Here is a 15,548-nt window from a genome sequence, read left to right on the forward strand (position 1 = left end):
ATGAGTTACCAGATTTGAAATGCAATTTAAATAAAGCACCGTTAAAACACTGTAAAAATGGACCAATATTGGTTTTGGTGTCATATTCATGTATTGTCATCTAAATCTGAAAAGTGTGCAAAGTTTCAGTTCGATTGGTCAACTGCAACTGTATTAAAAATGAGTTACCAGATTTGAACTAAACGGACACCAAAGCAAGTTAAATAAAACACTGTAATAAAAAAATGAGTTACCAGATTTGAACTAAACGGACACCATAGCAAGTTAAATAAAACACTGTATATGGGGAATTCCAAGTGAAATCGGACAGTTCGGAGAAAAGTAATTTTTGATTTCAATTGTTTTTGGTTCCATTTATTCCAAATTAGTAAACAATACCTCAGATAGAACTTAGAACTGAATTATCAACAAAGAAATTATAAATATGAACATTTTGATCCGAAACAAATACAATTTTTCCCAGTACAATGTAGTAAACTAACAAATATTGTACAACAAAAATTTTAAAAAATTAGAAAAAATAGTATTTTTCGAATCCCATTACGATGTTGGGCTTAACATTTTTGCAATTGAAAGTAGTTTAACATAAATTTTTTTTGAATAAATCGAAGGGTGCAATCATGTTTAAAAATTGATTTTAAATATTAAATTCCGAAAATTGCATTGAAGCCCACAGTGCATTTTTCTTTTAAATATTTCTTTCGATAGCTGATAAAAAAAAACAAACAAATAAAAAAAAATGGTCCCATTTGGACCAATATTAAAGAAGTTATGAGTATTTATTTGAACATAGTTCTTTAAAAATGCGATAATTTCAATAGGCGATATCTCTGTACCGTTGGTCAAAAAATAATTTTAAAATATACTAAAATGTTCTGTTGGCTAGGAGCATAAATTGAACCAAAAACAATTGAAATCAAAAATTACTCTTCTCCGAACTGTCCGATTTCACTTGTAATTCCCCATATATACTTTACTCAACAATGTTGGAAGGGTATTGTAAGCTTCTTTTGCCCAATATTCAATTTTAATTCAATTGCCATTCTCAATTTATTTCAATCCTTAATGCCCAGCCTTTCGCCCTTAGGGCTATAACATCGAGAAATATTCGTCACAGACCCCCATTGCCATTTTTCATATCTCGACGAGAAAAAAAATTGTAATAACAAGTAAAAATACCCTCAGCCTATGTGAATTGAAACTTTCTTCTACGGACAGATCGAATGTATTTAGGGTATTTTCAGAATGCCGACAGTAATGGACCAATATAGTCCATTATGGGAGTGGATCTTATTTTGGCAGTCATATCTTTTCGATAGGTATAGCGCCCACTAGTCATGTCAGTGGGTCATCGTATAACTTTTGGACCAGTATGCCAGGAAGTATGGACTTTTCCACGGAAAACATAATATCGCTGTAAGCAGGACCACAACGAACAGACCCTAAATTGCACTTAAACAAAAATGTTGAACTTTTGTGGGGGAGGTACCCTAAGGAGAGGGCCGATATATGCCTTTTTGGCAGTGAAACTAAATTTGAACAAAATATTAGTAGATCCAAATTTTGGACCAAATTGTTGCCCCCTTCAAGACATATAGTGCATACCATTTTTGTGTCAGTAATGCTCATCTTTGACAAAATATAACGAAAACCAAATTTTAGACCAAATCAAAGTGAACTTATCCGAAATTTTGTGTGGGAAGTACCCGAAGGTGTATTTGTACACATATTCGAACCTGATCTATATCTGGTAGATATATTAGGATGTGAATGGTGCAAACCAAATAGGTCACTCCCTTCATGAGTTATCGTGTCCACAATTTTTTCAAACATTTTTAAACTTTTGTGGGGGAGGTACGTGAAGGAGTGGTCCGATTTGGCTTATTTTCGAAGTTAAAGTAAGTTTTGTTAGAATACGAAGGCCAAATTTTGGACCGAATCGACAGATCCGTTTAAGAGTTATCGTGCGCTCCAACCACTACACATGGTGCCATAGGGGTTTTTTAAACCTTTCGGACTATTTTCTCAGGAAGTATGGACTTGCTCCTGGTGAAACTTGTACCATCGTATGGGGAGCAGTGAATACAAGTTGTTAAATCGAATATAAAAGCTATTCGAGAGCAGGTCCTAAACTGAACTCTTCCGAAATATTGTGTGGGAGGTACCCGAAGGAATTGTCCGATTGATTTCATATTTCAACCTCATCTAAGTCTGGTAAAAATTTTACAATGTACAAAGTATGGACCAAATCGGTTACTCCTTTCAAGAGTTATTTTGCGCACTAATTTTCCGAACATTTTCGAACTTTTGTGGGGGAGGTACCTGAAGGAGTGAACCGATATGGCTCATCTTCGAACTTGAACTAAGTTTGGACAAAGTATTACTTACGCCAAATTTTGGAACTCATTGGTTCATCCGTTCGAGAGTTGTCGTGCGCACCAGCCAGCCAGACAGACAGACAGACGGATGGACATTGCTAAATCAACTTAAAATTGTCTGAAACAGATTTCGTCCAAACATACTTGGGGTCTAAAACCATTATTTCGATGAGGCACATTTTGTCCGTTAGCATAAATGCTATAAAAGCTCCAGGCCTCAATTATGGAAAGAACGGCACGAACCGAAGAGGTTCCATTGTATATAAAACAATTTTTTTTTATTTTGCAGCGGCTCTATTTGTGGATGATGATCGGATAGTACTTGGTTGGTGAAAATAATCACATGGTATTAAAAATAGCCAAGTTAATTTATGGTGCATATGTATTTTAATTTATGCAGGAGATATTTCAGTAAAGTTGCTTAAAGAATATATGGATAAGAACTTTTGCCATTTCCATTGATGCAAATTCAAGTAGAAGTTAAATAACGGAATTGCCAAATATACATACATATATGTGGGTTAGAACTGCAATGCAGTTCTACCATTATTAATTTTTTGAGTTAAACTTTTCCACTGATCCAAAAAGTTCAGTTCTAACCTTTGATCTCAATTTGGCATGTATTTAAAACTGCAGAGATCCGTCACTTTTGCAACATCGACCAGAACGAATACTTTTAAAGAATGGAACGTTTTAAAACCTTAAAAAAATTATGATTCAAATACATACAAATGTATGATCATATACAGACGATATAAATTCTATATAATCAGCGGAAGCATCAACCTTTTTATTTTGCAAAACACCAAGGACGTATTACATATAAGCACCACATATAATTTTAAGTAAGATATACGACAAAAGAACATAAAAAAATTGGAATTTTTTATACATGTTGCAATATGCGTGGTATTTGAACACATACATCAACACAATTGGCATCACTGAAAAGGCCAGGAGCAAAACGCGACATAATGCCATTTCCTTTATATCCTACGAAGTGTTTTGGCTTGTACTATCATTCTGTAACAAAAAGGCGATTTCCACAAAAATTGGACTTACGACCTTTTCTTGCGTAACAAACGCACAGAGGGGAAACATAGGCCTAAAGTTGCTCAAAACTCAAAATATGAAAATCGTTTTTTATGAAAAAGATGTTGATAAACGGCAACCAGACTCTTTTCTACATTTGCTATCACCAACCTCGACTTTGCAAGATTAACCAATCCGATGCAGCAGTCGATTGAACACAGCCATACTGAAAACAAAAAGTAAATTTTCGAAAACTAAGAAATTAGGTGAACATTAAAATGACATTATTTTCGCGAAAATGTATATTTTCAAGATTTATTGTTTTTGTACAGTCTCCGAACAAGATTAGCATTTAAAATTTTCAGATTGATTTTACATCTTTGCTCTTTAATAATGGTGATACATATCCTCTGTATGAACATTTTTTATGATAATTTTTAAGATTACTACAATTTCAATAGTGAAAAAGTCTATTTCCCCGTCGTTTCCCGACCATAGTTTCTTCTAATGTTTAATGCGCTTGAGTCTCAAATATCAGATTCAATCATAAACAAGTGAGAAAAGGCTATAGTCGGTACGGGGCCGACTATGTGATAACCTACACCACTACTTCGGTGAATAATCTTTTCACTCGAAAACATTTCTTTTATGGTAATACGAAAGTTTTCACCTATCTGGCTTTTATACCAAATGACTTAAGGCGAACTGAACCAAAATAATTAATATTTAATTTTATATTTGACTACTGTCGACATCACCAACATCAATAGGCATCTATCTCTGTGAGAAAATTTCGTGATGATGCGATCAAAATTCCGACCTGTAGTGCGATTGCAGAAAAAGTGAAAAAAGGATGCATTAACGACTATTGCGATATCTCTATTATTTGACTACCTACGCCAACCTACTTTGCATAACTTCAAAGATGGGATTTTCTACTTTCTTAGTCTGGCTTTGCTTTTAGAAGGTCCCCAACCAAAGGTGAGAAGTTGGGTTTTATTAGCGACTATTGCGATATCTTCGTTGTTAGACCACCTACGACAACCTACGTTACATTGTTGTAAAGGTGATATTTTATATATATTGACTTTTTCTCGAAATAAAGTTTTTGCTAATTCCGATCCCTAAATATTATCCGACCATCATCAAAATCAATAGGCTTCTAACCCTCGAAATTTCGTGACGATCCGATCACAATTGCGCCCAGTAGCGTGATTTCCAAAAAAATGGAAAAATGGGATGTATTATCGAATATTGCGATATCTCCGTTATTTGGTCACCTACGCCGACCTAGTTTGCATCATTGTAAATATGGGATCTTCTACTTTCATAGTAAGGCTTTGCTTTTGAAAAGTATCCAACCAAAGCTGTGATATTCGTCATTAGAACTAAAATCGCAAAAATGAAAATTTGGGTTTAACTTGCGAGTATTGTGATATCTTCGTTGTTTGATCACCCACGAGAACCTACTTTACATCGTTAGAAAGGTGATATTTTCTACTTTCATTGTCAGGTTTTGCTTTTGGTATACCCCTTATAGAAGCTGAGATATTAGCTTTGGAAAAAAACGTTGTCTTTTTATCCAAATAAGTTTTTTGCCCATTGCGACCCCTAAATATTATTCGACCCTCATCAAAATCAATAGGCTTCTACCTCTTTGAGATACCCATTAACTCTCAAAATTTCGTGACGATCTGATCAAAATTGCAGCCTGTAGCGTGATTTCCAAAAAAATGAAAAAATGGGATGAAGTCGGTAATTGTGATATCTCAGCTATTTGGTCACCTACGCCGACCTAGTTTGCATCATTGTAAAGGTGGAATCATCTTCTTTCATAGTCAGGCTTTGCTTTTGGAAAGTTCCCAGCCAAAGCTGTGACATTCGTCATTATAACTAAAATCGCAAACATGAAAATTTGGGGTTTATTTGCGACTATTGTGATATCTTCGTTATTTGATCACCCACAAGATCCTACTTTACATCATTAGAAAGGCGATATTTTCTACTTTCATTGTCAGGTTTTGCTTTTGGGGTGCCCCATGCAGAATCTGAGATATTCGCTTTGGAAAAAAACGTTGTCTTTTTATACACATAAGTTTTTTGCCCATTCCGACCCCTAAATATTACCCGACCATCACCGAAATCAATAGGCTTCTTCCCCTCCGGGACCCCCATCAACACCCAAAATTTCGTGACGATCCGATCAAAATTGCGACCTGTTGCGTGATTACAAGGTTTAGATGGACAGACGGACGGACGGACGGACTGACGGACGGACACACATAGCCAAATCGACTCAGCTCGTCGAGACATTCATTTTGATATATATAAGTATGGGTCTAGGACCATTATTTCGATGCGTTACAAACTTTTTGGCCAAAACCAACTTATAATACCCTCCCCACATAGTGGTGTAGGGTATAAAAATTGCGCATATTTGCGCCATTCCGAAAAAAATCTTATTTTTCTTAACTAAAATATCAAATATTTTTATATGGAATTGCAAGGTTTACTCACACTAAATTTTGTTCCGCCTTATAACCGGGACTCTTATTTATCATACTAAACAAACACCTATCAAATATATTTGCATTATTCAGAAATATTCACGGCTTTTCTCATGTGAATTGAGAAAAATTTAATTTAAGTAAGTTTCAAAAAATAAAATTTGGAATGAAATATATGTATATGGGACTATATATACATCTGTACCGATTTGTTTGAAAATTGGCTCAATGTTTTTTAGGCTGGGTCAGGTTGTATGTGTCAAATTTCAGTGATTTTGGTGCATTTTTATCAAATATCAGATGCGAATATATATGGAAGCTGCATCCAAATCTGGACCGATTTTCATTATTTTCTATAGGATTAATCCTTGTACAGAAGATATGCTTTGTGCAAAATTTTATATCAATCCGACTATAAATGAGCTTTCTAGGGTTTTTGATCAAATTTTAACACAAATTTCCCCTAAGTGAAACGTCATAAAGATTTGAATATCAACAGGAGTGTTTAAATTGTATTTCATTACCAAATTTTAAAAATTATATTAAGATGCATATATTTTCTGACCGGGTGCCACCGTGGTCCAATGGTATGCACACCCGCCTTGCACACATAAGGTCGTGGGTTCGATTCCCCGGCCAGGCAACATCAAACACTTTTCAACGGTGGCAAAATACCCCTCTCTCTTGTCCCTTATGGGATTTTTGTCGAACAATTATATATATATTTGCTGACTATCATCGTACTCTGTAAAAATATTTGTTCTAAAGGCTGAAATAAATAATACCTGCACTGTTGCAATGGATACTTTGATTCATAATCTAATCTTGCAAACCCAAATAATAGGGTTTGAGTTTCGAAATACATATCCATGACCTATCCACCGAGTAGTGTAAGCCCAAACGAATTTGACAATCTTTTACATGGTTATGACGCCTAATATTTTTTATATTTTTATACTTATTATGGGGATATAAAGTTACAATCTTTACAACTTCTTCGTAGTCGGAAAATATCAGAACATAGCTATGCAAATATTGATAAGCAATGGGAATAAAACACACAAGGTGACAAATGCCTAAGGTGCAATCTGTAATTTTACGATTTACATGTTCTTATCAGCGTCTGTTAAAATAACCTTAATATCCAACATACATCATGTTATCCATTAAACACCTGCATGGATACAACTGAATATATCAGTTCCGACATTTTTCAACATTGAGTGAGTATGGATATGTAGAATGTAGTTTCAGTTACAAGTTGATACTGATACTTTTTCAAACAGGTATGATATGAGTTGGTGTAGACAGAAAAAAAGGAACATATTTGTTTATATCTGGTTTGTACAAACTGATATAAATGGATATTGGTGTGATACAATAAGTATTTATTGTATGTAGCCCAAACAAAATAGGAATTGAAATAGAAAAATTCCCACAGAGCTGAATTTTGGTGGAAATGTAGGATTTGTCATTACAAATGAGGTCCTACAAATCTCTGTTGATCCCATGCGTCCAAAGAAACTTATTCATGGTCATAGGTCATATTTTTGGGTTTTTTTTTATATATTTCAAAAACTGTGAGCCTTACCAAAAAGTGACTAAAGCTAAAGACAACGACCGTAAAATTCTCTATAAGATATGGCGTTCCTAAAAGTCACATAACAATATATGCACCTATAACTTATTTGACCCGAAAGTCAGGATACAAAATCTGGTTAGACCTGGTGCTACTGGACCGAGTACTACAAATCAAATCAAAAATGTGAATTTCGGTTTTCTTCAGAATCATTCCATGGACCAATAACAAATTCTGCATTATGAAAACCATTACGAATAACAAAATCGTTTAATTTTTAATGGAGGGTATATTATGTTTGTCATTCTGTTTGTAACTCCTCCAAACAATAATTTAAGATCATATAAAGTGTATATGTTCTTTATCAGCCTGCTTCTACACCGATATAGCCATGACTGTACTTCTGTGGAAATGACTTTAATGTCCGAAGTATGTATGTGGATAATACTTCGGTAAATGTATTGTACGTCCATTCAGCTTGGACCAACCCCTACCTTACAAAGTGACGCGTCGTTTTAAGGGCTTTTGAAGGCATTATTCTCCTAAGGTCAATCCCTGACCAGAACACCAACATTTTCGGCGGTGGTGGCCTGAGTATTTCAGCCATGAAAACTTATTTACAAGTTGTGTTGTAAGACACTCCTTTCGGACTCGGCGATGAAAGTAGGTCCCATATCATTGTGGCAATATGCAACGCTGTGCACTCATTGATATGGAAGAAGTATCCCTTCTCCCTTCCGGGATGTTGTAGGTGCATATAATATGTAAGTTTTTGTTTAAACGAACAATAGGAATGCAAATATGTTACTCTCTCCATCTCCCTCTCTGTTTAATAACCACCACACCAATTTAAAAATGTAACAAGCTAACACTTCCCTGCGGGAAATAAATTGGTTTAAAGGTATTTTAAACCTAGTTTTGAAATAACCACAAAAAACGATTCAATATAACAAAATTATTTGCAATAAATATTTGGAATATAATAAAACTATTTTTGATAAATATTCGCGTTTTCATTATTAGGTCGGAAACTTTTCTAGTAGCCCTCATACATTCCACTCACTGAACCCAGAAAAACATTCAAATTGATGCGCTCAGTTGTAATATCATGTCTTTAATATTTATTTATCCCCTAAATAATTAAAATGTTGAAAAATTTTATTTTTGATGAAAATTTCCTTTGAAGTTATTCACACAAGCCTGTTACACCTATAGTATCTGTTGGTATCTGTAGTATTTGAAAAATATCTGTTGTACAACAGATACTTGAGAACGAAAAAACAAATAAAGTTCTCACTCGTTCATATACAACACAGAACTGTTTCTAACAGTTATGTTATTGTGAGTATACACAACCCAAACAATATCATAACTGTTACACTCATTATAACATTTATATCATATCATATCTGTTATGTATATGATATATCTGTTTTGTTGATACAAACAGTTATACCATTGCACGTGTTTATTATCCATTTGTCAAATATTCACTATTTAAGAAGAACACTTCTAACCAATCTCTATCAGTTTAACTCTTACAACAGCGTAGATCATATTGTTTTCAAGAAAATGAATACGTTTCTTGCCATCTTATGTTTCGGCTCCCTCATAGCCTTTTCTGTGGCCACAGATTATTGTTCAAAAACCTATTTATGTGCTAACGGACACAAACACATTGCCTGCGGTGATAAGGTAAATTTTGAAAAAAATATCCAACTTATTTTTTTGATTTGCAATCTTTCTTGTGATTTTAGAAATTTAATTCAACATGTCCTTCCAACGCCGCCTTTGTCCCTATTGATGACAAACTAAAAGCAGAAATTGTTCGAGCTCACAATGAGAAACGTAATTTTGTTGCTGGAGGTGGTGTTGGACATTTGCAACCGGCATGTCGTATGGCTACAATGGAATGGGATGATGAATTGGCTGAAATTGCGTCCTACAATGTCTTGCAGTGTCATATGGAACATGATAAATGCCGCAATACTGATACCTATAGATATGCTGGTCAAAATTTAGCCTGGAGATCTTACTGGGATCCTAGAAATGTCACAAGTCTGTTCCGCAACTCCTTTACTATGTGGTATGATGAAGTTCAGCATGTTAAGATGGATTTTATTGATGCTTTTCCACGTGGATACAAGGGACCGTAAGTTGAGAATTTTGAACTAATTTTTATATGCTAACAAAATTAAATGCTTTATTTTTCCAGTGAAATTGGCCACTTTACTGTTATGATGGCTGACCGTAATATTCGTGTTGGTTGTGCTGCTTCCAGTTATTTGGATACCAGAATTGAAGGAGGTAGACAAATCTTCTTGATTGCCTGTAATTATGCCACCACCAATATGCTTGAGTTACCCATCTATGCCAAATGCAGTTCTGCAGCAACATCATGTACAAGTGGAAGAAATCCACAATTCCCCAATTTGTGTTCAGCTTCTGAAAAGTATGATCTAAATAAGTGGTAATTCGACGAAATGTTCTTATTTGTTGTTATATAGCTGATCTGACCCGTTTAAAATAAAATTCGATACATCTCATGGAAATATAAACATCTTATTGTGGTTTTCTTTTAAATATCTTATGTCTATAGTTAAAGATTTAGTAGAGTAATTGCAGCACAGTGTCAGAGATATATATTTGACACAGTTATAACCGTATAACAGCTTTAATGCACAGCAATAATCATAGATTTTTCACGGAATGTCACACCTAGAGCCCTAAGGGTACTTTTTACGTACTATATGAACCGAATTCACGGACAGACCAAGATGGAGATGGGCTTTCGAAAATGTTATTTCTACTTGCATTAATAAATAAAATATGTCTAAATTAATGATTAACCGTGAAGTCTCAATCAATTGGTGTCTCTTGCCGTCAATTTCCCAAACTGAATGATACAATTTAACCTATGTAGTAACAAAAACTTACACTATTTAACTAGCAAGTACCCGTTACTTATTTCGCGAATAATTCACATGAATATAAAAGAGAATAATAAATAAATCGGCCAAAATACGAAATATAGTTACAACTATTTATCTCCACGTTTCCATACATCTATAGCACGGAGGATGTATTGAACTTGTTTTTCTATTTGCGTCCCTGTGAGTTATATGTATTCTTCATCAGAGTAATATTCTTAGTCAATCAGTCTGTGATAATAAAATTTTGCACAGATGCACAGGCAGGTCAAGTTCAAAGATGGGCCATATCGGTCCATAATTTGTAATAGACCCCATTTAACGGTACCGCCTGATTTCAGGTATCATTTGAATTTTTAGATACATTTGGATGTCACCGTGGTCCACTGGTAAGCACGTCCACCTTGCACACATAATATCTGTTGTTCGATTCCCAGTTCTGGCTATTTTTCGGATATTTTTAGCTACATTTGTGACCGCATTAGCTATAATTATACCCTACACCACTATGTGGGGAAGGAATTATAAGTTAATATATATATATATATATATATATATATATATATATATATATATATATATATATATAAAATCGGTTAAAAATAGATGAGTTTCGGAATTTTTTGTGTTGTAACTTTTGGTTTTTTTAAAACAAAATGGTATTTTTGACGTTAGAACCAATGCTGCGTATGATATATATGCGGCTTTGCTACTTAATATGTATCATACGCAACGCTAGTTCGAACGTCGACCCTACTAACGCCAACCTAATATTCATCATTGAATGGCAATATTCAGTAATACATCCCTTTTTTCAAAGCGAATATCTCTCTTCTGTAAGAGAGATATCGAAAGCAAAACCTGACAAGGAAAGTAGAAAATATCACCTTTACAACGATGTGAAGTAGGTTGTCATAGGTGGTCAAACAACAGAGATATCGTAATAGTCGGTATTGCATCCCTTCTTCCAAATTGGGCCACATAGACCCGCGGTTTCCTGTAGCGTATATTGAGTTTTCAGCGGATAGAAAACTTATGTACAAAATATTTTCAATATAGGTTCGCATTTTGGAATAGCCCCCACATGACGGGTTCCCTCATATTGGGTATTTTAAAGGTTAAAGACAAAAATTGCAGCCGATTTTGATGCAAATGTAAATTTTAAGATGTTAGCAAAAAAACCTCCTCACACAAAAGCTGTCAACATAGGTCCACTTCTGGGTGAAAACCCACAACCCTACACATCTACTAAGGAGTAAAATGTCAATATTTTTTGTTTTCATTTGTATCTATAATGTTTATTGGTCCATTCAGCAGGACTGCACCATTAATTTTGTTAAGAATGTCTTTCAGATCATGTTCAGGTCTGCACTTCATTACAATTTTTAACGTATTTTGGTATATGCACCGCAGCATCTAAAAATGTTGCACTATATGTAAATCACCAATATTTAGAGGTCAAAACTATGAACAATTGCGAGAGGTTTCTTTATTTTACAGAAATTATCATTGTTAGAATTAGTGAGTCCATTTCTTCAAAACACCATTTTCAAGATATACAAGTTTAATTTGGGAAATTGCAGTAATGACATTGTTTTATAAGGAAGCGTTACAGTTAGTACTTACTTACTTACTTACTTAGCTGGCCCATTACAGAACATTTGTTCTATAGGCCGAACTAAGAATAGATCTCCATTCCTCTCTATTTGTTGCTTTGCACTCTGGAATACCGCGCCTTTTCATCTCATCATCCACTTGTTTGCGCCATCTATTCCTTGGCCTGCCAATTCTGCGTGCACCGCCATGTGGCATGTATTCATACGCCTTTTTAGCGGTTTCATCATCGCTCATTCTTATGATATGGCCTAGCCAACGCAATCGCTGCATCTCGATACGTTTAACTATATTAATATCGTTGTATAGCAGATACAGCTCGTGGTTCATGCGACGTCGATATTCACCGTCAACGCAGATTGGTCCGTAGATCTTTCGAAGAATTTTTCTCTCAAACACACCAAGCACTGCCGTGTCTGCTTGCGCAAGTACCCAGGCTTCGGAGCCATACATCAGCACGGGTAGTATCAGTGTTTTGTGGAGCGTTATTTTTGTTTGACGAGATGTGGCTTTGTTTTTAAACTGCTTACTTAAACCAAAGTAGCATCTGTTGGCCAATACAATTCTTCTTTTTATTTCACAACTGATGTCGTTTGTTGTGTTTACGGAGGTGCCGAGGTAGACGAAGTCTTTTACTACCTCAATATTATAGGAACCAACTTCCACAGTAGGTCCGAGCTCAATGGACGCATTGCGCGTCGACACCATCAACTTGTCTTCTCACCGTTTACCGCCAAACCCACTTTAGCAGATTCTCCTTCGACCTTTATAAAGGTATCAGCTACTTCTTTTACTGATCGACCCATGATGTCTATATCATCAGCATAAGCAAGTAACATGTGACTATTGGTGTAGATTGTACCACTTCTTTTGACGTTTGCCTCTCGTATAACCTTTTCTAGCAGGATGTTGAAGAGGTCACACGAAAGGCTGTCTCCTTGTCTGAAACATCTTTTGGTACCAAACTCTTCGGAGAGGTTCTTTCCTATTTTAACTGAGGACCTCGTGTCAGTTAAAGTCATTTTACAAAGCCGGATGAGCTTTGCGGGAATACCAAATTCAGACATGGCTTGGATCTGGAGACAGCCAGGTGCCCTTATGAATATCGAGATGATTAAATCTGGTACTGCTAACTACCATGTTTTTTGCAGCTGCAAAGTCTATCAGCCTCATACCATTGTCAGATGTTTCACTGTGGATACTGAATTTCCCGACTGTTGGGCCAAAGATATTCTCCTTTCCAATTTTGGCATTAAAATCGCCTAGAATGATTTTAATGTCATGGGCAGGGCAACGGTCATATGTTTCTTCTAAGCGCTCGTAAAATATATCTTTGGTCTGTTCGTCCTTTTCTTCAGTGGGAGCATGAGCGCAAATAAAGCTGATGTTGAAGAATTTAGCTTTTATTCAAATTGCAGCAAGTCTTTCATTCACTGGAGTGAAGCTGGATACCAGATGTTTTAGTCTCCGACTAACTACGAATCCACAACCAAACTCATGCTTTACGTCATGGCAGCTATAATACAGTGCGTCACCTTTAGGTGTTGTTGTGACGCCTTTCCCAATCCATCGTATTTCCTGTATGGCAGTAATATCGGTCTTGTACTTTTCAAGTACGTCTGCCAATGCGAAGACTGCACCTTCTCTATAAAGAGTGCGAACATTCCAGGTGCAGATTCGCAGATCATGGTCCTTAAAACGTTTGCGTTACAGTTAGTGCATTGTGTCAATTTGAACTACTATATCTCAAAAACGGTAAAAGCTACCAAAATATCAAAAAGATCAGTATTGTGGAGAATTTTTCCAGCTACAACATTTTCTTTATGCCCATTTACATAGAACTCGCGGTTTCCAAGCAAAATCGCGAAAACCTAAAGAACCCCTAAAAATGTTAACTTAAATCGCGATTTATTTGAAAATCCCTCCGGCGATTTTTTTTTTTTTTTTTTTTTTTTTGTTTCTTGATATTTCTCATCTATGAGCATTGTAGTTTCAGAATCTGCAAAAACTTCCCAGGTGTAAGCACCTTCCATTTAAACTAGTTAAGGCGCACCGTGTTCTCTGCGTGTAAGTTTCAATACCAAAATTCCTAAGTACATACAATAGATTTTCCAAAACTTCATACACCTACTTCAAACCGTTCGGACGCTATAGTGATTTCCACAGATGGGTAGACGGACGGACGTGGCTATATCGATATAGAATTGCACGCTGATCAAGAATATATATAGTTTGTAGGGTCTAAAATTGTTATTTCGAGTAGTTACAAACGGAATGACAAACTTAATATACCCCCCATAGTAAAAAAACATGTTTTTCTCGAAATGTCATTTTGAAATCGGTGCCAACTCTAAGTCAAAAACTACTGAACCCACTGTCGCACAATTGTGTGGGGTTATCAAGGACATCAAAATCTAGTCCTTCATCGATCGTTTTTATTTTTATTTAATTTCCCTTTAAGGATATGTTTTTGTTGGCAAATAACTCTGAAACATCCTCACTTAGATAGAGATATTTTCATTTTTTTCCCAGATAACACAATCAGCATTAGGATTAATTGCAGAAAATAAAAAAATTATCAAATGGACGGGACGGGTACAAAATTATATATGTGGGCTGAAAGTGGACACTCCTACAAAAATTTCAAAACTTATGTATTTTCCAAAATAGGGAAAAATTGTCGTCTTTAGGGGCACCCCACGCTCTCATCTTTCAATATTTTGGTCTAATTTTTGTATGTTTACTATCAAATCCCATATAGAAATTAAATAACAGTGAACACAAAAAATTAAGAGTTTGTCCAGGAAAATCGATTTCTGAACCCATGTGCATAGTTTCGTTCAATTTATACTGGTCAAAATAAAACGACTCGATTATGGCAAAATTGCGTACAAATTCTTTGCCCTGAATCATGTTCCAACCAATGCATGTACATAAATTAGAGCGTCTATTTCTACAAAATTTTATGATGATCGGTTAACGATAGCCTGTGCCACCTGACAGACCTTTAGTTCCATAATATTTTGTATGGGGGCCAAAGGTGAATTTTCAGAAAATCCAACAATTATTTTGCAATCCATGAACAAATTTGTCATGTTCACTGTTGTTGCTAAAAAAACGAGTTATGCAAAAATTTCTGAAAATCGGGCCAAATTTTGATATTGCTCCAATATGCATATTTGGCCAATTTTTTCGGTATTTTGGGTCTATAATGTAGCTAATATTAAAATCCGAGCCGATTTTCAAAAATTTTTTAGGCCTTTAATGCATTTTCGTGGAAATTCACCTTTGGTCCCACACAAATTACTATGGAAACAAAGACCGCTCAGGAGGCATGGCTTAACGTTAACGGATCGCCATAAAATTTCATTTATAAGGTATGTGGATCAAATGGGACAAATTTAGTAGGTAGGCGTTTTAAAAACAAAACTTTTGTCTTTTTTGCCGTCCTAATATATATACCGCTAAACTGCGTACAAAACCAAGTGTAATAACGATTAACAAAGAG

At 35.3% G+C, this 15,548-nt stretch overlaps 1 protein-coding gene across 1 annotated transcript; it reads left to right on the forward strand.

Annotated features, from left to right (window-relative positions):
- The first annotated feature begins 9,068 nt into the window (after positions 1-9,068).
- On the forward strand, positions 9,069-9,970 carry LOC141396706 (venom allergen-1-like). The gene is made up of 3 exons (XM_073972335.1): positions 9,069-9,191; positions 9,254-9,648; positions 9,712-9,970. Exons 1-3 carry the CDS (start codon positions 9,069-9,071, stop codon positions 9,968-9,970), a joined length of 777 nt encoding a protein of 258 aa, XP_073828436.1.
- The last annotated feature ends 5,578 nt before the right edge of the window (positions 9,971-15,548 follow it).

This window comes from Musca autumnalis, unplaced genomic scaffold (assembly GCF_047663935.1).
Source record: "Musca autumnalis isolate F117 unplaced genomic scaffold, ASM4766393v1 scaffold_3, whole genome shotgun sequence".
Lineage (NCBI taxonomy): Eukaryota > Metazoa > Arthropoda > Insecta > Diptera > Muscidae > Musca > Musca autumnalis.

Coding starts and splice junctions, on each gene's coding strand:
- LOC141396706 (XM_073972335.1), top strand. CDS start 9,069: ATGAATACGTTTCTTGCCATCTTATGTTTCGGCTCCCTCATAGCCTTT. Junction 9,192..9,253: donor ACATTGCCTGCGGTGATAAG/GTAAATTTTGAA, acceptor TTGTGATTTTAG/AAATTTAATTCAACATGTCC. Junction 9,649..9,711: donor CCACGTGGATACAAGGGACC/GTAAGTTGAGAA, acceptor TTATTTTTCCAG/TGAAATTGGCCACTTTACTG.